The sequence below is a fragment of the Micropterus dolomieu genome, linkage group LG16 (assembly GCF_021292245.1).
Source record: "Micropterus dolomieu isolate WLL.071019.BEF.003 ecotype Adirondacks linkage group LG16, ASM2129224v1, whole genome shotgun sequence".
In the NCBI taxonomy this organism is placed as follows: Eukaryota; Metazoa; Chordata; class Actinopteri; order Centrarchiformes; family Centrarchidae; genus Micropterus; species Micropterus dolomieu.
In genome coordinates this window covers 6,803,491-6,826,519 of record NC_060165.1, presented here as the reverse complement: position 1 = coordinate 6,826,519, position 23,029 = coordinate 6,803,491, and the positions used below count along the sequence as shown (strand labels likewise).

Genomic DNA, 23,029 nt, shown 5'->3' with positions numbered 1-23,029 from the left:
AGCAGATGACATGGCACCCCAAACCATCACTGACTGTGGAAACTTTACACTGGACTTCAAGCAACGTGGATTCTGTGCCTCTCCTCTCTTCCTCCAGACTCTGGGACCTTGATTTCCAAAGGAAATGCAAAATTTACTTTCATCAGAGAACATAACTTTGGACCACTCAGCAGCAGTCCAGTCCTTTTTGTCTTTAGCCCAGGCGAGACGCTTCTGACGCTGTGTCTTGTTCAAGAGTGGCTTGACACAAGGAATGCGACAGCTGAAACCCATGTCTTGCATACGTCTGTGCGTGGTGGTTCTTGAAGCACTGACTCCAGCTGCAGTCCACTCTTTGTGAATCTCCTCCACATTTTTGAATGGGTTTTGTTTCACAATCCTCTCCAGGGTGCGGTTATCCCTATTGCTTGTACATTTTTTTGTACCACATATTTTCCTTCCCTTCGCCTCTCTATTAATGTGCTTGGACACAGAGCTCTGAACAGCCAGCCTCTTTAGCAATGACCTTGTGTCTTGCCCTCCTTGTGCAAGGTGTCAATGGTCGTCTTTTGGACAGCTGTCAAGTCAGCAGTCTTCCCCATGATTGTGTACAGAACTAGACTGAGAGACCATTTAAAGGCCTTTGCAGGTGTTTTGAGTTAATTAGCTGATTAGAGTGTGGCACCAGGTGTCTTCAATATTGAACCTTTTCACAATATTCAAATTTTCTGAGATACTGATTTTGGGCTTTTCATTATGCAGTTATAAATATCAAAATTAAAAGGAATGAACACTTGAAATATATCAGTCTGTGTGGAATGAATGAATATAATATCCAAGTTTCACTTTTTGAATGGAATAACTGAAATAAATCAACTTTTTGATGATATTAAAATTATATGACCAGCACCTGTATGTAGTGCAGTGGTATATGACCTTGAGCACGTCTACTAAAAACCTGTTTTTCTTCCCTGGTAACTGTTGTCCCGCTACCAGTTTGCCTCTACGCTTCTGGGTCAACATCCTGAAGAACCCCCAGTTTGTTTTTGACATTGAGAAGACACCACAATTGGACGGCTGCCTTTCTGTCATCGCTCAGGCCTTCATGGACTCCTTCTCTCTTAGTGAGACCCAGCTGGGGAAGGTAAAGTCCACGTGTCAAAGTGTATTATTGCAGGAAGTCCAGTTTCCCTTTGTTTGTTCAGACAGCATGCAGGGGTGAAACCAAAAGTCGGTCAACCTTAAAAAGAAAGCAAAATCGTGCATCTACCCAAAGGAGGTTGCACCTATGAATGCAAAGAAGTTTGCTTGACACTCTTCCTTGAATCTTACTGTGTTCCAGCATGCACCTACCAACAAGCTCCTCTATGCCAAAGACATTCCCAAGTTCAAACAGGAAGTAAAGGCTTACTACAAGCAGATCAGAGAACAGTCTCCACTCACAGACTCAGAATTCAAGGACTTCCTGCTGGACGAGTCAAAGGTAACGTCCAATTCAGTACATCTTTTTTTTTATTTAAAGTGGCGCTGTGATGGAAGGACAGTGAGTGGATAGGTGTTTGTTTTCATTTCAGAAGCATGAAAACGAGTTCAACGATGCTGCCGCCCTCAGAGAGCTCTACAAATTTATCAAGCGATACTTCACAGAGGTCAGTTCTTTTCACTTCCAGACTAGCTCGTGCACATTTTTCTTTTCACTTTCATGGTGTTAGGTTTTCATGTTTAGTTTCAAATCACTTTGGATGTTTTTAGATGGTTTTTAAAGGGGAGTGAAACCCTTAGACGATGACCAGTATGAACTGATGAGGATGTTGGAGATGCCACGTCTGGTTTTGTTGCAAAAATATTTTAGTTAGTGTGAACACTCGCTGTCATTCATGTTGACACCCTTCAGTAGACCTGGCTGACAGACTGACCTATTTCAGTTTGACTATAAAAAGTTGTAAGTTGTATGATTTTGGGTCTGATTTTGTATTATAAAAATCCATGTCTTTTGCTTTTTCACTATCAATTGCAAATATGTCTGTGTGATGTGTGGGTGACAACAGATCTGAACTGTTAAACTAGTGAATCATAAATCTAATTTGACCTCACAACATAGTGGTGGTAAAAGGGAGCTGCGGCTTAGAATTAGTGGCTTATCTACTGATCAGAAGGTCAACGTGACTCTTGGGCAAGATACTAAACCCAAAGTGTGAGTGTGTCTGTGAACATCTGTTCCAGTGTGATGAACCGTTGGCAAAAGAGCTTTAAGTAGTCAGAAGACTACAGAGGTGTCATACCAGCCCTTTTTCCTTAAGAGATTATTGTGTTAATATTTTAGACGTGTTTATTTATGGTGGTGATTTCTGCTTCATGAGCACCACATCAGTGGTTTACCCTCATTTTAGATGCTGTCTCCTTAGAAACATCTGAGATGTTGACAACAGCCGAGAGTGACTTTGCTTATGAAAGTGACACGAGTGTCACGAGGCCCCGTGTGGAGAGGAAATGAGATTTTGAACCTTCTGATTTCCCTTTGCTTCGTTTATCAGGTTTTCATTTCCTGCTCTCATTTGCAGCGCAGCTCCTCTTCAAAAGCCTTTGAGGAATAGCCTAATACAAATAAACAAGCGGCATTACCGAACAAGCTCCCACCAGTTGTTTTTTTATGAACTGAAACATTCTACAACACAGTACCACAGGAAAAGGCTTGTTGAGCTGCATGTGCTGTCTTGTGTTGAGGCTTAAATTTACATCTTAATGACACAGGCTAACACTTTTTATTGGAAGGTGTGCCTGAAATATACCCCACGCCACTGACAGAATTTTGACTAGATTGTAGTAAAATGTCTTAAAATGGCTCTTTTGGGTACTTTTGCCTTTTCTACAGATCCAAGAGAAGCTGGACCAAAACGGGGCCCCTGATGACCTGAAGGAGCAGCTAAATCATGTTAAAAACTTGTTTGACGGACTAAAAAGCTGCTCCTGGAACTGAGCGACCATCCTTGCACTTATAAATGAACTACAGATGACATGAGGAGAGGAAAACTCAGCAAAAGCTGTCAGACATTTGTCCAGCATGCATCCTGCCCTGCTACTATGATGGAGAGAACATCCCGATTTAAACAGTTCCAGAGGAGCTGAAAGGGAGCTGCTAACCATGGCAGAGTTTTTGTCTTGATGCTTTTCACAGCGTCATCTGCCCTGACGTGACAAAGTCTGTTGGAAACTCTGAATCCTGGGATGTTTATGGCATAAAAATGGCCACCTTTGAAGACAATGAAGCGAGGCGCATATCACCTGCTTATATTAAAGGACTTGACTGAATGCAGTTTTGTAACTGTATGTAACACGTCTTGTGTCAGATGGATGTAGTTCTGCAGTTTCACAGTATTGTGTGGCAACAAATCTGTTCAGTTATTAACAGTTGTTTTTCACTGTTATAATCATTACTCAAGATCCCACACACAGAGTCAAAAGACAGATATCAGGAAACAAGTTTTTTTTCAATACAATTTTAGTAAAACCTGTTGGAAATGACTGTACAAACTTTGTATTCACTCGTCTATATAAAAAGCTTTCCCAAGTGGCTTAAGAGCAAATGTGTGTAAACAACAAACATGTCAATATAACATCAAACCCTGAGGATTTAGTGGTCAATCTTAAAAAAAGGGAAGAATTGCTGAGAAAATCCATTCTCATTTCTCCATTTTTTTATGGAAATATGGCAATAAATAAAGCTTCTGCTCTAAATGCTTCTAAAACACAGCTGGGGTCCTCAATGTGACAACCAGGACGCCATCTCGCTCTGTATTTCAAATGCAAGTCCAGTGGGAAGAAGTGTTGGGGTGTCACAGGTCAGGCTGGGGAGTGAGGGCCCGGTCCCTCTGCACCAGAGATCCCAGTTCCTCCAGCTGCTGCTGCTGGGCGCTTTCCAGATCCTCGAGCCGCCGCCGCAGCAGAGACAGCTCCCTCTGATGCTGCTCCTCCTGCAGCATGGAGGGAAAACACGCACGTTACAGAAATGCTTCCCTCGATCACACCAACACCCACACGCCTTGTTCAAACAGTCTGTATTTCACACATGCATGCTGCTTCCTCTGGATTCATTCACACTTTGGTAAGTCTATATAAACCTTAGGTTTCACATTGGCTGTGGGGTTTCACTGTTACCAAACCTTGTGTTTGTCAGTGATTATTTGATCTTCCTCATTTCACTCTCATTACCGTAACATTTGTTCATTTGTAACTTCAGGAGCTCAGCTCAGTACATAACAGGTTGCTATGAGAAGAGGGGGGGAAAAGACTGGGACATTTAATTTCCTCAAAACTCAATGTGTGTTAGCTTTATTGGGCTGGGCGCCATTTCAGAAAGCAGGTTTAACAAACTGAGCTGATTAAGCCCGAGATGTGAAAAGTTTCAGAACAGCTGATCAGAATTAGTTCTATCAACTAGTTATGTTGAAACTGATAGAAGGTGTGTGAATGGAAAAAAGACATAAATGTGTCATTACAGTAACTGTTGCCATCCTGACTGCCTAACCTTAATGTCCACAGAGTCGCTTAGATTTTATTCTGTGCTGAGGATAAATCCACGGTGTCCAGAGATGTTGTCTCTGTCCTTACATCGATGACAGATGCATCTTAAAAGCAGTCATGTTTAGATTTTGTTTGGGTAATGAACTAAAATCTAAAGTCTCTGAAACCGATAACCCAGACTCTCCTCATCTTAGGCTTAACAAACCCAGAGTTTTCACTAAACCTGCTTTCTGAAACAGGGCCCAGGGTTTGTCTATCTTTGTGTGTAAAAACTGGTCTCTGTAGCTGCCACTTTTGTGGCCATTTAACTATTCATAGTGTTACCATCCAGCTACACTACAGTCTGATGCAAACAGCTGGTTATGCTTACTGGTATGTTGGAGAATGGCCCTTCAGACCCCAGGAGGAGGAAGGGGGTAGGTGAGGAGGTCAGGAAGGCGGGGCCAGCACCGTAAGGAGCCTGGCCGCCAAATAGGAGGCGTCGAAACTCATTGTGTCGTCGCTGCAGCTCCTTCAACCGTCTGCTGAGTTGAGCTTGCTCCTCTGAGAAAGATGAACGTCTGCACGGGGGGGGGGGCAGAAATTTGGAGTTGGAAATTAGACAACTTTCCACACTGTTGGCCAGACATGACAAGCAGGCCTGTGACTGGCTCCCTTGTAGATTCCTGTGTGGCTGCTTAATGTCTACTAATATGAAGGCAAAAAGATTCACTTTTTGGGAAAGTGAACTTCGACAAAGAAATATCCTAAAAATATTAAGGTGACATGTTCCTCAAGAAAAAAGTAAGTTTGACCAGTGACACAGCAGCAGCTCCTGGCCAGTTAACTATATTATATCATTCATTAAATGAGAGATTTGAAGTTTACTTCTTGGCTGCAGCAGCTTCCAGTTCCAGCTCCTCTATCTTGGCCTCCAGCAGCTGGATCTTATCATGCAGCCCCTTCTCTTTGTTCTCCGTCAGCGTTTTCCTCTGCACGACACACCCACACCAACGTTTAGCTCCTAGACAGTGTTATGAGGCGTTTCCACAATCTGCTGAAAGTAAAGAGGCTGGGAGCGGCCGTACCTTCTTCTGGGCCGCTGCTGCCCTCTGCAGTTTCTCTTTGACCTGGGAGTATTTCTGCTGCAGCCCAGCGGCTCGCTCCTGCAGCTTGTGTTTCTCCTCCAACCACTCCACCTGACGGTCCTCCACCAGCCTGGAGCAACAACACACAGGGAGAAGGGGGGGGAGGGAGAAAGAGTGTTTTAATTGAGAGTCCTGTTTCATAGTTAATAGGGCTGCATAATCATTTTTTTAATCAATTAATCTGATTCTTAAGCTGAAGAGACACACGAAGCACATTAGGATAATGATAGACTAATCATAAAATATGCTACTAATTTCCAAATGTCACTGCTGTGTTAGGATATGATTAATAATAATAACAGACCCTATCTGTCAGATGCCGGATCAGGAACGCGTTCCTCGTGTTGATAATCCTAATATATTGTGCTTGTGTGGGGAGCCGTCTTCCGCCACAAGTGTTCATACGCAGCAGTTGTGCTGCTGTGATAACCCATTTCCAATTTATAAAGCTGACAGAGCACCTCGTTGTTGTCTAAAATATTCCCAAACTTTATATGGTCATAGACAAGGTCTTTTCAGATGCATCTTGTTCTCTGGAGGAATCCCTGCCGACGCACGTTATGAAAATTGAAGTCTTACAGTAATCAGTGATGTGAGTGAGTCGCCCCAGGCCCAAATAGTTAAGATTAGCGGATTTATTTCAAGAGCAGATGTACCTCTCTGCCTCGTGCTGGCTCTTCTCAGCCTGGGCTCGGGCCGCCCTCAGCTCCTCCCGGACTCTGTCCAGTGTTCCTCTCAGTCTCTGGTTTGCCTCCATCAGGTCACTTTCAGAGTGAGACAGTGTCCCCAGCTGGACACTCAATTCCTGGTTCTGCTGTTGGGTCAAACAAACAAAAATTCACACACTCCCCTGGGTTTTTTTGTTTTGTTGTGGCAAGCCGACTGCAGGACAAATAACACTTTGAGGTAGCTGACGTTGACTCACCTGCTGTAGGTCGGCAATCTCCGCTTTCTGTCTCTCAAGCTCGTCAAGCTGTGAGCTTTGCTGCTGTAGTTTGGTTCTGTAAAGACAAAAAAAAAAAAAACATCTTTCTGGTTGTTCATTTTATTATTTTTCCCTTTTGTCTTGCACAATAGGCAATTGCACACCTAACTTAAAGATTACAGTGCTGTAATTTTCACTAAATAAGAATCTAAATGATGGTATAAAATGGCATCGACATCCTCACAAGCTGGGCATGGCAAAACTGGCACAATGTTTTCTGAGCAGTTGGCCACAAAATGTTTATATGGGTACAGAAACTAGAGCAAAGAGTCTGTAAAGGAAACTGAGAAGCTTTGCATATGATGGCATGTACACGATCACACGTTCCTTTCATCTAAATTGGTTTCAGCAAAAAAAACTGTGGCCTCTACACGCACAGTTCCTTCTCAGTTAAAAAGATAAGTGAACCCAGAGCTTGGTAGTTATAATGTACGTATCACCACGTAGATAAGACGTAGCAGATAACACATGTGGATATTACATTAAAAAAAAAGGCATATTGATGTTTGCTGACTGTAACTGACTAAGGCAGCTGTGCAGGTTTAGTAACACTCAACATTCAGTCCAAAGCTGACCTTAGGTTTTGCAGTTCCCTGCGGGCCGACTCCTCTCCTTGTTGTGCACTACGGAGACGCTCCTCCCAATCCTCCGACTGGGCGTGGTCTGCAGCTTCCTGCAGCGCTCTCTGCTGTTCCAGAGCAGCGAGACGGTTCTCCAACTCCAACCTAACAACATAAATCAATTGCAAATCCTCTCAAATGAAATGTACTCAGGCAGAAAAGGCAGAAGTAAAGGCTGAGCTGCACAGAAATGCCATTTTTGATTTTGTACCAATTAGGCATTTATATTATCCACCTAGCTGGAACGATCAATGACTGAAATAAAATTAGGGTGATTCTCACTTTTCCTCATGCAAGGTTGCAGTTTTGCGGAACTCCTCCTCGCGGGCAGACTGCACTTTCCTCACCATCTCCCTCTCTTTCTCCACCAGAACTTCCTTGTGTCGCTCCACCGCAGCCTTCAACACCTCCACGTCCGCCTGCAGACCTGAGACACAAGTTACCGTGAGAAACTGAGGGTACTGTAAAAGTTACAATTATTCTGTGCTTTGAGAGACTAAGGTCTGGATCAAATAAAATAACTAACCTATGGCCATGAATAGTCAAAGAACAACAAAGAATCTGTTGCTGCAGCAAATATTTTTTGTGTTTACTATTGACCTTTTTTCTAGACAGCTAGTGAAGAAAAAAAAAGACTGTGGGTGGGGGGTGGGTGACTAATTTCCACCCAGTGACTGAATACAAAATCAAAGGCTGAAATATCGTGACAAGCGAGGAGGGGGGCCCATTTCTCACTGCAGATTACTCACAGGTGTGTGTGCGTGTGTGCGTGTGTCTCCATACCGTCAATCTGCCCCTGCAGTGTGTCCCTCTCCCTCTCCAACTCCCCTTTAGAGCGGGTACACTCCAGTTTGACACTGGCCACCTCCAGTTTATGTGAGTGCTTCAGACTTTCAATCTGAGAACCAGAAAATTAGATCATTTATCTTTTTTTGACATTTATAAAGACTGTCTAACAATTCAACCACATTTGGATAGATAGAAGGAGCATTTCACAACCATAAAAACACAGATTTGAAGTCACATTGTGACAAAAACCACAGAAGTGAACAAAACCTGGGTAGACAAAAGGGTACAAGTTTCCCATCACTGGCAAACCTTTCCAGCTTGACGCATTATAATCCTTTCACTTAACCTACCATGAAGCCCAGACAGTGCTCTGTAATGACTCGTGTATACTCGTGATATGGCAGTGGATAACACATGTTAGAGGTCAAGGTGCGGCGTACCTGGCAGGTGAGGGAGTTGGCTTCTCTCTCAGCTTTGTGGAGTCTTCCTGTGAGCTGGCTGTTCTGCTCATGGGTCAGATGAAGCTCGCTCTCCATCCGCTCCAGCTGCAGACGCAGCGACTGACGCTCCGCCTGTCACAACCAACAACCAATCAGATCCAACAATCACCAAAAAAAAAAAAAATGTAGATTTTTCCTGTCCCCTTTATAGCTCCTATAATCTTAATGTGAGATATAATGTGATCCTCCTTAATAAATAAAAAAACCCTAAGTCCTGTAACATGACAGCAGGGCCGCTGCTGTCTCACCTCCAGAGACTTCACTGTGGCCTGAGACTCCGTTAGCTGTCTGATCTGAATGCGTTGGACGTTCTCGGCCTGTTGGCCCGAGTTGTCCTTCTGGGCGCGAAGCTCGGCCACCTCTGCCTCCAGGCCCTTCAGGCGCAGGTGGAGCTGGGCTTTCTCCCTCAGCAGAGCCTCCACTCGTTTCCCATCACGCAGCGGGTCTGAACTCTGGTATTGAGCCACCAGGTCTTCCCTATCCCTCTCCAAACGAGATATCTGACAACAGGAGGGAGGTTGTTTAAATTAGCATCTACAGTATCTCACATTTGTTGCCAGCGGTTTAGACATTAATGGCTGTGTGATGTGTTATTTTGAGGGGACAGTAAATTTACACCGTTATACAAGCTGTACACTCACTACTTTACATTGTAGCAAAGTGTCATTTCTTCAGTGTTGTCACATGAAAAGATATCAAATATTTAAAAATATGACTTACTGTACTTTCACCAGTGAATAACAACAACTTGACATCACACTATTATTTTACTTAAAAGCATAGAACAACCAAAATTCTGACCGACCAAACCTACCTCTGCTTCAAAGCGGATCCTCCTCTCCTCCAGTATACGAGCATGTTCTTCGCTCTGATGTTCAAACTGGGACTTGAGGAAGGTGAACTCATACCGCAGCTTGTTGTACTCTGACCTGTATTTCTCTGTCTCCTAAAAAGAACCACAAGTACACACATTAGCTCCAAATCAGTGAGAGGAGAGAGGTAGCAATCAAGCACACAATGGAAATGAGCTGCTGTTCCCTTGAAAGCGCAGACTTTCAAATAATTTTCAAAAGGCAATCAATGCTAATCGCTTGACCGTTGCTATGGACTTAATAGTCACAGCTGCTAACGCCAATTTACAGCAGGTACTGAAGGATAAATGTACTTCCTTCTGCAGTAGATGCCACAGCTGTTTATTCATGTACAGTATTCCATATGGTGACATAATCCATAACACCAAACCTAAAAGGAACATTCTGTTTTAGCGTTGTTACTGTCTTTATATCAGAGCTGCATTACATTATATGACTTCCTGTCAATCATACAAACTCCGACAGGAAGTAATGTATGTTTCCCCAGGGAATTAATCCCTCGAAAATCAATCAGTACATCCATTTCTTTTCATTTAGAGCATCTCTTTAGAGCAGGACAACCATTCATGACAAGCTAGGTTTACCATGTCTAAGCTTAGAAAATGTTATATATATATATATATAATTTCATGTGTATACATTACATAATGTAGTGGGGATTGTAAACTAGACACAAATTTGAAGTAAATGGGTAGTTACTATCATAGATACTAGTGTGCTCTCTCTCTCTCTCTCTCTCTCTCTCACACGCTGAAGTGAGTAGCTGCTGTTTGTACAAAGAACACAGATGGAAACAGACAGAAACAGATAGACAGACCGACCTCCTCCAGTTTACTGAATCTCTCTCTGACAGGAGCCTCCATCTCCTGCTGCACCTGAGCTCTGAGCAACTCCAGCCGCTGAGGGGTCATCACCTGGTACACACGTGCACACACACACACACACACACACACACACACACTTGTGTTCAGTCAGTGGAAGTTTAACTGCACAGAGGCAATTTATTAATTTATTACATTAAAAACTAAAATCTCAGCCACACCAGAAACAAATGTGTCCTTTTGTGAATCTCGTTCCGCCCTTTAATCAATCAAAGAGCAGCATAATGTATCATAGTTTCAGTAGTGTGAGGTTTTCTTGTCTCGAGTTTGGTTTACCTGCATTCGAAGATCCTCCAGCTCTCTGGTTTTGTCCAGCAGCTCTCCTCGGAGCTCGGCCAACAGCAGCTGCAGTTTCTCCTGCTGAGCCTGTCTGTCACTCAGCAGGCGCTTCAGTTCACTCTGCGCCCGGGTGAACTCATCCTGCAAGCTGCAAAAAAAATGAAAGCGGTGCTGAGACTGAGCAAAGTGAAGACCGACAGGGAAACTGTGAAGCATGATGCACAGTGAAAAACAGGAGGGTTTGATTCATAATTCATACACAACATGACACAAAAGATAAGGACCGCTGAGAGGATCAAAATGTTTCTATTTAAAAAGATTTAGCTGTACCTGGTGTGTTCAGCCTTCAGTGTCTGGTAGTTGGTCCTGTGGTTTTCGCACTTCATCCTTTCATCGATTAGCATCTTCTGCAGCTCCATCTCTGCTCCCCCCAACCCAGCAGATAACCCCAGCATGGCTGCTGACCTCCCCATCCCAAGCTCCAGGTTTGGGACGAGAGGGGCAGACTGGCCGAGGGCGGAGGTGGTCATTTCACCTCTGTAGGAAAGAGCCAGAGACAGGAGGAAGTAAAGAAAAGCTGCTGCGTCGGAAGCCCTCCGTTCTTTAACAGTGAGCAAACACTGCCTGCAATCTATTTAAATGTGGCGAGGTGCTTAAAGAATTAGGCCTGGCTTTGTTGTCAGTTAGTTACCATGGTGGCTTTGAGAAGAGTCCCCCAGCTTCTTGTTAACATCACAACCTCTTAGCAGTCAAGGCGAGGCTATGAATCAATCTCAAGTGATTAGTTGGCGCTACTCTGTGATTGCAACACTACTAAAACCACTTGAGCCACTTAACATCAAGCATCCTATCTCGGAGGTAATTCTGAGACCAATGTCATCCGCTTAGGGGGGGAAATGTACTTAAAATGATATCATTACTGCACAAACTGTAGTTTCATATGCCAAAGTCACAAAGGAAAACCACACGACTGAACTTGATGAGGTTTGTTGATCTCGGGCTCTCTTCAAGTACAACCTAGTAACGTTAAATCTAACGTTAAACTGGTTACGCAAACACTGGCCTGTGGATCGAGAGTTGTGATTGCGAATTATAATGAGCTTAGATTGCCTGCGGACTTGCATCGAGTTGATTCAAATGTCGCGCTCCGAGTCCAGCGACTTAATATGCAGGACACAGGGCTAGCGCTAGCTAACTTTAGTGCATCCGTTATCGGACACTCTCTGCTGGACATTGTCTTTGCAAACCTGAAGCAATTTACAATTAATAAGCAGCGATTCGCATCACGCACTAATGTTTTCTAAATGAAACACAATTCTGAGCGATGCGGCGAGCTAAACAGCTACATGCAAGCTAACTTTAGCAGCAACTTGGCAAGTTAGTTAACCAGTAAACGTTAGCACACCTGAATGTAGCTTGCTACCATGGATAACGTTATGTACAACCCGGCGCCCATTTGAGTTTCAATCAACGAATTACAAACCCATAAAGTATCGTTAAACCACACTGCCATTTACCTTACACACTTGAACAGCTGCCTTCTGAAAGCCACTTACCTCTTGTTCAGTTTGGACTTCTTGCTTCCCTGCTTTCACTTTGCTCTGCTAGCCTGCGCTAGCTAGCTAATCTGTAAACTACAAACTGTGGGATCATGGGAATCTTTTCCCAGCGTGCATTTCTCTCGTTGAAAAAGACTTTCGTACTGGCTTTTGCTGTGTACATATTGTACATAGTTAACATTACTATAGTAACTATCTAACTGATATATCAACTACTCAAGCCTAAACATACCACTCTACATACTGACTGAATAAGTTAAGCATATCATTGTGTATTTATCCATATGGAAGTAACAGTCTATTCACAGATAAGTGAAGAAAATGCCTTGTACAAAAACTTCATGCATATGGAAATCAGCTGAGCAGATGCAAACACTCCGTGGATCAACCTACACCTAATTCAGTAATTTTGAGGTGCCTGAAAAAACTGTTGTTGAACATCATCTTGCTATGCATCAGTCTTGGCTGTCTGAACTGTCCTACTACTACGATCACTGGGTAACGGTGTCAGTAAGCACCCTTCCTTTACATCCTGTACACAGATTGTACACTATAAGCTACTCAATCATTACATACAGCAAGTACTTCGAAACACTTCTCATTACTCTGCTATGGCCAACTTCAGCATAAAAACGAGTATATGAATGTCATCCAGAGAAAGGAAGTGATAAGCCTATCTCCATTAACAATCAGACAGTTGAACCCACAGACAACGGACTGTTTCAACCAGCCCACTGATATCCAGAAACACCGCCAGAAATGATTGTATCCACAAACTCAATGCCCTTTGTTGTTAAATGCTTTGCTGATTTAAACAAACAAGACGCAGAAAGCAAACCATATTGTTCTACAGGTCCCGGTTTACAATTTTATTTGTCCTTAATGAGAACAAATTCACCTCCATTACACAAACACACCGCATCTACAATGATACTGTGGATAGTACATGAGTAAGGTGCATGCAGTGTTGTGAAGTGGATTTCCTCTTGAGGTTTAACCTCATCTTCATTCAAATACAGTGTGCAGCTTAATCAAATACCATACTCGATAAATGCTCTTCTATGGAAGACAGCACAAGCAAGGAATCATTTATTAGCAAGAAAATGAAGAGATGCAGCATCTGAGGTCTGCATACCACGCGTTCCTTCAGCACACCAGTTATAGAGGCCTGTAATAGTCTCAGTCCAGATGTGATGGCGGAGAATACCAATACTTTTTGCCCACTAAATGGTGAGCTAGTCAAACCAAAGACAATAATAGTGTTGACACGCAAATCTTTTCCTGTAATATATCTGCAGCATTTTTGATACCTTTATTCATAAACATTATTAGTAGTGTGTCAAATTTTGATTTAGAACGGAACCTTTTTTACATGTAACTCATTAACAATGTAAGCGATCTAGCGAGAATAATGACAATAAAATAAATGCAAAATTATATACTGATAAATGTGACGCAGAAATGTAATGGACACAAAAAAAAAAAGCTTGTAGTAACTTATGGTTGTGCACAGTGACAAAACCTGTAAACAAAAATCTCAAACCAAACATGAATCATTGTAAATGATCTGAATATAAAACAACAGATCATTAGTATTTCATAACTTCACAGAGTCATCAGGATTGTAAAAGTAGTCCACACTAAAAAAAAGATTTTACTTCAGATGTTCACTGGCCCTGAAAACATCTTAACACCTGTGTTTCATTCAAACCATGACATGCTGTATAAAGCAGCAGTGGCTGATAAAACACTCTAAGGCACCTCCAACCTTTTCAGTCTGAAATCACACTTACTTTGGTCTATATCATATTACATATTATTACTTAACAAAACATTTTTAACTAAAATAGCCAAGTGGTCAAGTATCCTGTGAAAATGTATATCTATTTACAAGAGAGTAATTAAATACATAAAAAAATAAATTTAAAAAAGCTATCTAGGAAATATACATCCTCTGAGTAGCGTACATTGGCAACTTCCTGAGTGCACACGTTCAGCTGGAGCTGCAAGAAAAAGGAAATGTAATAAAAAATAAATTCAATTTTACAAAGTGAAAATTAACAGAAATTTTAGGTTAGGAGGTTACTCTGGTTACCTGTCAGCCGCATCCTGGTCTGCCTCTGCACTGTTGTCTGCTTTGGATGCAGGTGTACGCAACTTAGTGGGATCTAAAAAGACAGAAACAGGCAGCTGGATCAAGGTTGAATCTGTCCACAAAATCTTATTACATGCGAAAAAACTCAAGCCCCCCTGCCTTGAATCCAGCGGATCTGCGTCGCGGGGCCGTAGCCCTGCTCATTCTTTGCAGCTATGCGGAACACGACAGCCGGACGGTTGGAGGCGGAGCAGTCAATGTGGGCATTGTCCATGTGGGTGGAGCTGACCGAGCAGGACATCTTAGTGCCGCGGTAGATCCTGATGAATGCCATCTGACCCGGACGCTCTGAGCTTGTGGAGCGGCTCTTCCTCACTGCCATGTACATGGAGTACTCCAGGATCCGGCCTGATGGAGAGGAGGGAGCCTCCCACGTGATGTGGATCGAATCGTTGGCCTGTGCAGGAAAAAAAAAAAAAATATATATATATATATTGTAGCAGCTCTTTCTTAATTTATCAACAGTTTTTCAGTCTGAAAACTGTCTATAGTAACTGATATCCCCCATGTTGCCCACATGACTGATCACATGTCCTTGCTTTCTGTGTCTGAATATCATGGATATGTCACCTTGGTAATTTTGACAGCAGAGGGAGCTCCAGGGAAACCAGGTTGGCAGGTCTTGAACTCGCTGACCGGGCTGAAGTCTCCCTGGCCAAAGAAGTTGAAACCTGCAACTCTAAACCTGTAGGTCTGACCTGGAGCCAGCTCCTGCTTTTCTCTGCCCTGGTAGTCCTGAGGCCCTGGCAGCTTCCTCTGGAGGAAGAACAAGAACAATGAGCATAGGACACATCCTCATGGATAATTAATGTCCGAGATGTGATAAACAACTGTAAAATCAGTCTTTTGTGAATAAAATAGTTGTGAAGTGGGAAGTTGTAGTTTTTTTTTTACCTCTTTAGTATTTGGGGGCCGGCTGCTGATGGCTGCAGTCGCCTGGTCACTGTCAGCAGGCAGGAAGTAATGTCTGACCTCAGAAAAGAGTGTTTTGAACACACCAACATCAAACCACACTCCTTCATCAGGATTCTGGAGGTAAAGAGTTTACAGTCTTAGTTCAGACCAGGCTGAGTGAAAGAGCCAATAATTACTGTACAGAAGTATCTGACCTGGTGTGTGGGGGCGTACAAATCCGTTGTCTTGTCAGCTGAAACAGGCTGTTTCTCTGTAAAAGCAAAGCAACGTCCGCAGTGAGCTTCACCTGTTTGAAAAACCTCAACCTGCTGCAGTCTGGTCCATCGCTGACATTAGAGTGGGAGCATCATCGTTACCTGGCTGGTGCTGAGTTGAGCTGCTGACCTCTGTCGTTGATGTCTCCTGTCCAGCTATTACAACCAACACACAGATAGAGTGTGCAAAAGCTCAGGATCAAAGCTGAGAAACTGCAGTAACACTAAAGCTAGAGTGAGAAAACAAAACTGTCTAAAGTTTTAAATGATGAGGGCAGTTCAGACTGAACAGTTGCTCTGGTGAAAAAGCTTGCTGCGTGTTTTTGTTTCCCTAACGCTGTGTGTGTTTGTTACTTCAAACATACCTTCACATTTTATTGTCCCAAACAATTACATTTGGGGAAGCACAACAATCATCGTGGGTAATCCAGCATTTAATAACTTAGCTATTAGCCTTACCGCAGCGCTTTGTGTCCGAGTCCTTCTCTGTCCCTCTCCCGGTAGTCCTCGCTCCTTCTGCTCGGGTCTCTGCTGAGCAACTGGACGACTTTACTGCAGATTCCTGCTGTGCTGAAGCATCCTGAAATTCAGGGAGGAAATGACTGTTGTGCGAAATAGAGAGCATAGCTAGAGTAAGGCACAAACAAAACAGTGCATAAAAGCACCAAACTACAGTGAATTTTTTACTGTTTTAACTGTCAGGGTTCCTTCACAATGTATTATTATGAAGTTCCTTTACGCAACGTCATGTGTTTACTGCAGTGGCAAGTTTTTGCTTTCTTGTGTCATTTTAGATGATAATATCTGCTTATTGTCTAAACTGTATTAAACTAAAATACTGTAAGAGCAGAGGTCTCAGAACAGAGACATTCTCACGCGCCTCTTTGTCTGTACTACAATTAAAGTTCAAATGGCTTCATTCCCACGTGAAAAAAGGAACCCAATCTACAGGAACAAAATGCAGCAGTGTTTGGTGAAACCATTCTAAACTCAGTGTGAATGCACCGTGAAACAAACACCTTCGGTGTGTTCAAATTCAGTCTACAATACCAGCACTGACACCTCTGTGGTCGGTCTGCTGGTCTCTTCAGGTAATGATAATACAGGGTAGTGTTGTTACATGTAATAGCGTCATTTACAGATTTAATTAAGCAACTCACATCTACCCGAGCTGATGCCTCCGCGTTTTCATTTGTGGTTCCTTCAATTTCAGGCTGAAGGGACTGGACACCTGAGAAAGGAGGAAGATGTCAGTGTAGTGCCAGAAATGTCTTTAGAATGTTTCCCACCTGCTACAGTTTTTTTGTTTTTCGTTGTTTAGTAACCTCTATTTTTTTTTTTCAGCGTGTTTGTTGCCCACTGCCCGCACTGAGGAGACAACTGAATATGTGGCCCCTCCTTACCTGCATTGTCTTCAACCTTCCCCTCAGGTCCATCTGTTCTCATTGGATGGGCGGCTGGTGGATCACCAGCTGCAGTGCTGGGAGGACAGGCAGGCTGGATCTGAAGGATGTAGCAGTCGGCCGCCGCTAGGGGGCGCCACGCCACATGAAGCATGCTGACTGTGGATTTGATGAGTAACACTGCCTCAGGGGTGGCAGGTCGGTCTGAGGACAAAATACAGAATATTACATTGTGTAACTGTATTAATGAAATGTCACCAAAGTCTAACAATTGAAATCAACAAGACATCAGTACAGCCTCTCTAAACAGCCTGCTCTCAGATCTCACCTGTCTCCAGGTACCAGAGGTCCTTGCAGCAGACTTGGTAGTTCCAGCTCTTACGGTATCCGTCACGGCCGCTCCAAATGTAAAGCCTGGACCCGACAGTGGCAGCACAGTGGCCAGCCCTGGCTCTGGGCCTACAGGCATACGGGTCGTCACTGTGGGGTCCCTGGCTCTGCAGCTGGGACTCGATGTCATCCTGCTGCTCTGGGCCCAGGTTGTGCCAGCTCATAGTGTCTGTGACGGTAAAACAGGGCAGCAGTGATTTTGCTGGCCTCTGAATGATGCAGAAAGCCCGACACCCTGCGTGAAAATTCTGACAAGAGTGTAGAATATTCTAAGGAGAAATGTACTGACCTAAGTTGAGTACACATAAGGAGTTGGTGCAGATCCATTCAGTTCCTAAAGCAATGTGTTTGTCTGACTCTGGAACCGGAATCCAGCCACCAAAAACATACATCCTGCAAAAAGAGGGACACGCTGCGGTTTGTCAAAGGCTAGCTCGTGTGTCACATACAGACTAAACTAAACAGAGATATACCACAGACAATAAAGGATCTCATACTTGTTTCCAATGACATTGGCAGAGTGAAGGCTTCTGGGAAGTGGGTTGGAACCCCTGGTTTCAGGAGTCGACCAAACCATTGTGTCTAAAGAAAGGAAAGGGATCATGACAAGGTAGTTTGAATATTCTGGAGTTGTTTCTCACTGCCATTTAGAAGAGTAAACACGCAGAGAAGCCTAACACAGTTTTGTATTTAATTCAAGGTACAGAAACAACTTAACAATGCAAAAAGCTTTATTTTCTAAAATTTGCACATAGTCAAAATAATCTGTCAAAAAAAGACGTCCTACCGAGGTCAAGCTGCCAGAGGTCGTCCAACCGGCATCCTTGCATCCCTCCAAAGATATAGAGCTTCGGGGAGCCGAGGCCAGAGTAGGCAACTGAGGTGTGGGACTCTCGTGCTGAGGGACCGACCCCCTTCGTCTCTGGGATGTTCCAGCCTCTTGCCCCAGATCCTGACTGCAACTCCAGCTCATACAAGTCACCCATGTATCTAAGATGGTAAAGAGTCAAACTCATTTATGCAACTCTCTCTCAGAGAGACGCTATATATCATAATTAAGCTTGTTCTGGACTCAACTCTAATGACTCCCAATTGGTCCGGAATCAGCCACTGTGATTGGCTCAAGGTTCATTAGAGCCATTCAAAGGTTATACTTTCAACTAGAGCTGAAAGCTAATTAATCAGAAACTATTTTGATCACAGTTTCAACACTTTTGCAAGGAAAAAGTGCCAAGTTCTTGTCAGCGTTCACAGACAATAGAAAGCATCCTGACTGAAAACATCACCAACTGGCATAGGATGTGCACCGCCCAGGACCGGAGGGCTCTGCAGTGGGTGTTTAAAACCACTCTAAAGATCATCGCTACCCATCAGTGATATCTGTGAGGTGCCGGCACACAGCCCACAGGATACTAGGAGACAGCACCCACCTGTTACGTGCCAAGCTGGCCATGGGTGTTTTCTTCTTGCTACTCATTGCTTGAAATCTGAAGCTGGCCAATCACCATGCCAAGCCTTCAATAAAAGAAACCCGCCTGAAGAGTACTCTTTCTCTGACTCAACTGCTGCATTCTGTGAGAGCACACTTTATAAAGAAACAGTATATGGAGCGAGGTTTAGGGAATTAGGTACGTTTGGGGTACCCTTTACAATTTTCTTCACTCATGTAGTTCACTTTGTCTAGAAACACTAGGTTTAGTGTTGGTGCCACCTTTGTATGTCTTGGCTAATTTATTTTTGTAGATAAGACTTGTGTGTGGTCAGTATAACTTAAAATAAAACACCTTTAATTGTCACTACCACTTGATATCAATTTCTTTGACTGTTGTCATTTAAAGGGAAGTTTTTTAAAGGGATGCAACACCATCCCAGCCAAAGCCTGTTTACCCTGCTGCCATTTGGCAAGAGATACAGAAGTACCCGCTGTCATACCACCAGACTACAAAGCAGCTTCTACCCCCAGGTCATCTCCACCTCATACTCTGCACTCCACCATAAATAAATGACATGGAGTTTCACATTACCTTGTTAAAATGTATAACATTGTAAATTATTTTTATTATATTGTAATATTAAATATCTGTATATACTTTGTTCAATGTGTGGCACGAAGGGGGCTACAACTTCAAGCCCTGTGTTGAAGAATGACAAGTGTACCTTGAAACTTTTAAAGATAAATCAATCAATTGGGTAAAAATATCAGAAGACTAATTGATAATGATAATAACCACTAGATGAAGCCTACAAAAACAAGTCTGCCCTGTCTTAATGTGTCTCTGAAAAGCCAAGGGTATAAAACTCCATGTAGGGTGTTTATTGTGTGTACTTGCCCACACAGTACCTTGGTATATTGCCATTGGGGTCTTCACTATCATTGGCCAGCCCTCCAAACAGGTAACACTTGTTACCCACAAGGGTGAAGCTATGTCCAATCCGGGGGCAGGGAGGACAGCCATTCCTGGGTGCTCTGGGCTTCAGCTTCTTCCACAGCCAGCGACTAGCCTGAGTCACACGGGACCAAAGTCACGCTTTGACAATGTTTTAGCAACGGGGTTACAATAGACCACTGAAGAAATGTGCCGGAATTACCTGAAGTTCATAGAGGCTGTTGGTGTATTTCCCAAACTCAACCATACCGCCAAAGACCAGTATTCGAGTGCCTTCACAGACGAAACCATGGGCAGCACAGCCAGGTGGGATGTCACCCCTCACCGCAGGCAGAAACCACTGCCTTGAGACTGGAAGAATGGCCAAATGTCAGCCATTGCATTACACAGAACATCCTGGTGAATGCTGCCATTTAGACATTTTACACACCCTGTAGGAAAACAACTTTTTTTCCCCAGTAGCTAGATAAATTAGACAAAAAAAAATCAGTACACTTTATGGTCTTTATTGCACAATGCACAACATACAATTTAAACAGTATCTTGGACAGCAACCACTTCAAACTTACAAGTGTACTACTAGTGCTCATTCACGCCACTACAATGATGACTAACCTACATAGTGAGAATGTTTAAAGCTATATTCTACTGTGTGATTTAGTGCCACTTTTTCATTAAAGTTCAGTTGTTCAGATAACGGTGCACTGATCGTACACATGACATGGCGCCCCTCCTACCAGTCTGCTGCCCTACCAGTCTGTCTAAAGCTAGCAATCTAGCTGAAATACCGCTATCCAGCTCAAGATAGTGGCTAGTTTATAACAACTAACCCATGCTGCAATCAAAATTATGCTAAAAATAAACAACAAACGCTCATGCAAAGGTTGTGTTGGCTTAATGAGCGTTTTTGACTCTGGGCATGCTAAAAACATTAGCCGCTAACCTGCTAGTTAGCGTCCGGCTAACGTTAGCTTACCAGTGTTGTAAACATGGAGGTACTCCGCTATCCCTTCGTTTCCACCACCGAAAACAATAATCAGCTCCCGTATTGCAGCAGCGCGGTGTCCGTGTCTGGACCGCGGTATCACCCCTGTAACGGAATGGACTTTTCTCCATTGCGGCTCCTCGGTAGCTGTGGTCATTTTCCCGATAGGGAGCCCCAAGTTTGGCGCTGTTGACGTTTCAAAGACGTGGGCGGGGCTAAGTTGGCATCAGGAAATTCAACCAGAGAGGTGAAAACAGAGTTTCACTCTGCCTCGTTTATCGGGGATCAAGATTCGAGGTAACGGAATGGAAATGCATACTACTTATAGCTAATTAAAAAACTGCGGGGAAAAAGACAAATAACTGTTTCCACTGATTACACTTGTCTGTTCTTGATGACAACCAGTCAACAGCTGAAGGGACGCTCCACATACACAAAGTTCAGTTTACAGTATGTGTAGGCATTACTGTTCAGTTGTCTCCTGTTGCTCTGGAGGCAGCTTGGAGAAAACTCTCAAGTTATCATCAGGGGTATCGCAGCTTGGGCTTTCTCAAGCTAAGTCAGGCGATTAAGTTGTATTATGAGAAATGCTGAGTGAAAGTAGGGATATCAGTTGTGTGCTGCAGACTTTGACCATTCTATTTTTCAACTGTCTCGTGTGGGTCGCCTGACTAAATCGCTACAGTACTCGTTCAACGATGCAACGTTTTCCTGTCAACTACAAGATGTTAAGGAAACATCAAATGTTGACATGGCCTTTGAGCCCAAATTGACATGCACAAATACACAGGGAAGTCCATAGTGCAGTTGGTTGAAACAGATCTGTCTGATTTGTGTCAAGCACACATCCCATCTCAGAAGCTCTGTGTTATTTCATTGTCAAAATGGTTCTCTAACAGACCCAGTTCATTTCTATGCTATTTTTTTCTGGTAACCAATAACTGCATTTGTCCACATGGGCCACATTTAGGCCTAAACTATAGGTTATAGTCCATTTCCGTGTAAACTGTGTGCAGTACTGAGCCTCTCTATCCCTCTTAACCCTAACTAGAATATTTATCCACCTGTATGAGGTAGCATAAGTTAATTCCAGTATGAATGCATAGGCTGCAAAGAGAAACCCAAGAGAAGTAAAACATAAAGTAAAAACATAGAAAAGGGAAGTACAACAAAATACAAGAAACAGATAAACAGAAAATAACAGATCAGATCAGTTAACCCCTTCAGAAATGCATTCATTTTCTTTGGTTTAGCTAAGACATGCTGCACTTAATCAAAGTGTGTATGTGTGTGTGTAGGAACAGGAACCCCTCCTGGTGAGCAGGAAGAGGGTGACGTCAGTTGTCAGTTGGCTCAGCGGAATTAGGCTATAATATTTGTGTGTGTGTGTGTGTGTGTGTGTGTGTGTGTGTGTGTGTGTGTGTGTGTGTGTGTCAGCCTCCAGGCTATTTCAGTGCTTGAGTTGAGGTGTGCACAGGTCTTGGCTTGGGCCCGTGTGTGCGTGAGAGAGTGATTTGGGGGGGCATGACAAGAAGTGAGTTTGTGTGTGTGTTTACACAGACGGGAATACTGCGCCAAAGGAAGTGCGCCGGTTCTCCGTCTGCGCGTCCCGACTTCCTGCTCTGAGGCAGGAGAGAGAAAAGCTGCGGATCCGCTTTCAGACAGCCGCAGCATGGAGCCCCAACACAACACACACGCACCGCTTTAAGACACAAACACACACATCACGCAGGGCAGACGGACAGAGGAGCAGCGGCCGTCCAAAGCAGGGTAGGTAAAAGTTTAAGTTTCCTTCTACTTTAACTTTCTATACTTATTGGTTCGTGCATAACAGAGAGACAGAAACATACTTAAATTAGCTGTTGTTATATCTGATGAAACCTGATCAGGCTCAGATGTTCAGTGTCAACTTGAAAACCACATTGAAGCCGCGCATAAAGTGTTAAAGCTGTGCGTAAAAAGCGTTAAAGCTGTGCGTAAAAAGGTGTTAAATTCTTGTGCGTTTTCCGCTTTGGTACAGACACACATGCTTAAAGTTGCCTCAGCTTGTTTGGCTACATTTAATAAAAAGAAAGAAAGAAAATAGAAAGAAAGAAAATATGTTAGTGTACCGGCTGCTGTGGAAAGAATTAACCGTGGCTCCTTTAAAAATCTAGTAGTAGACTTTCTGGTTTGTCTGGACCTCGCAGACTTAATTGCCATGCGCTTCCGGATTGAAGCTGGCAGCAGACAACATCTTGAAAATGAGTCACTGGTGCAAAACAAAGAAGCATTTGAGTTCCAGCAGAACACACAAGATGGATTGCTTCACACCCACACACACATACACACACACACACACACACACACACACACACACACACACACACACACACACACACACACACACACACACACACACACACACAACTAGCCCAGAATAAATGGT

At 43.4% G+C, this 23,029-nt stretch overlaps 4 protein-coding genes across 9 annotated transcripts in view; 2 read left to right on the top strand and 2 right to left on the bottom strand.

Annotated features, from left to right (window-relative positions):
• The window catches only part of plxnc1 (plexin C1), a 64,339-nt gene extending 60,789 nt beyond the window's left edge, over positions 1-3,550 (top strand). For all 3 annotated transcript variants that reach the window (XM_046071888.1, XM_046071887.1, XM_046071886.1), the window contains exons 28-31: positions 976-1,123; positions 1,322-1,462; positions 1,554-1,628; positions 2,852-3,550. In XM_046071888.1, the coding sequence (XP_045927844.1) occupies positions 976-1,123; positions 1,322-1,462; positions 1,554-1,628; positions 2,852-2,956 (469 nt within the window). In that variant the 3' untranslated portion in view covers positions 2,957-3,550. The remainder of the gene's footprint in view (positions 1-975; positions 1,124-1,321; positions 1,463-1,553; positions 1,629-2,851) is intronic.
• On the bottom strand, positions 3,462-12,263 carry cep83 (centrosomal protein 83). The gene is made up of 16 exons (XM_046071892.1): positions 12,110-12,263; positions 10,884-11,090; positions 10,551-10,701; positions 10,215-10,307; positions 9,336-9,467; positions 8,770-9,021; positions 8,462-8,593; positions 8,016-8,130; positions 7,515-7,659; positions 7,188-7,337; positions 6,553-6,628; positions 6,284-6,441; positions 5,568-5,697; positions 5,368-5,471; positions 4,871-5,060; positions 3,462-3,950 (listed from the first exon to the last, which is right to left on the bottom strand). The coding sequence occupies exons 2-16, from the start codon at positions 11,081-11,083 to the stop codon at positions 3,813-3,815; spliced, it is 2,166 nt and encodes a 721-aa protein (XP_045927848.1). The 5' UTR covers positions 11,084-11,090; positions 12,110-12,263; the 3' UTR covers positions 3,462-3,812.
• A 689-nt stretch (positions 12,264-12,952) lies between these two features.
• On the bottom strand, positions 12,953-21,050 carry hcfc2 (host cell factor C2). Of its 2 annotated transcripts, none has more exons than XM_046071890.1 (17): positions 20,593-21,050; positions 19,819-19,967; positions 19,571-19,731; positions 18,017-18,219; positions 17,727-17,811; positions 17,519-17,622; positions 17,168-17,398; positions 16,840-17,043; positions 16,597-16,667; positions 15,896-16,016; positions 15,539-15,592; positions 15,377-15,432; positions 15,162-15,296; positions 14,838-15,023; positions 14,367-14,664; positions 14,208-14,280; positions 12,953-14,115 (listed from the first exon to the last, which is right to left on the bottom strand). In XM_046071890.1, exons 1-17 carry the CDS (start codon positions 20,756-20,758, stop codon positions 14,106-14,108), a joined length of 2,307 nt encoding a protein of 768 aa, XP_045927846.1. In that variant the 5' UTR covers positions 20,759-21,050; the 3' UTR covers positions 12,953-14,105. The 2 variants fall into 2 exon arrangements, with proteins under 2 accessions (XP_045927846.1, XP_045927847.1); XM_046071891.1 differs by having other exon boundaries at positions 16,603-16,667; positions 20,593-21,049.
• Positions 20,717-23,029, top strand: part of elk3 (ETS transcription factor ELK3) — an 11,395-nt gene continuing 9,082 nt past the window's right edge. Inside the window, exons 1-2 of one of the 3 annotated variants that reach the window (XM_046071902.1) lie at positions 20,717-20,898; positions 22,039-22,371. The gene's annotated coding sequence lies outside the window, so the exon portion shown is untranslated. The remainder of the gene's footprint in view (positions 20,899-22,038; positions 22,372-23,029) is intronic. The other 2 variants (XM_046071901.1, XM_046071900.1) reach the window with 2 other exon arrangements.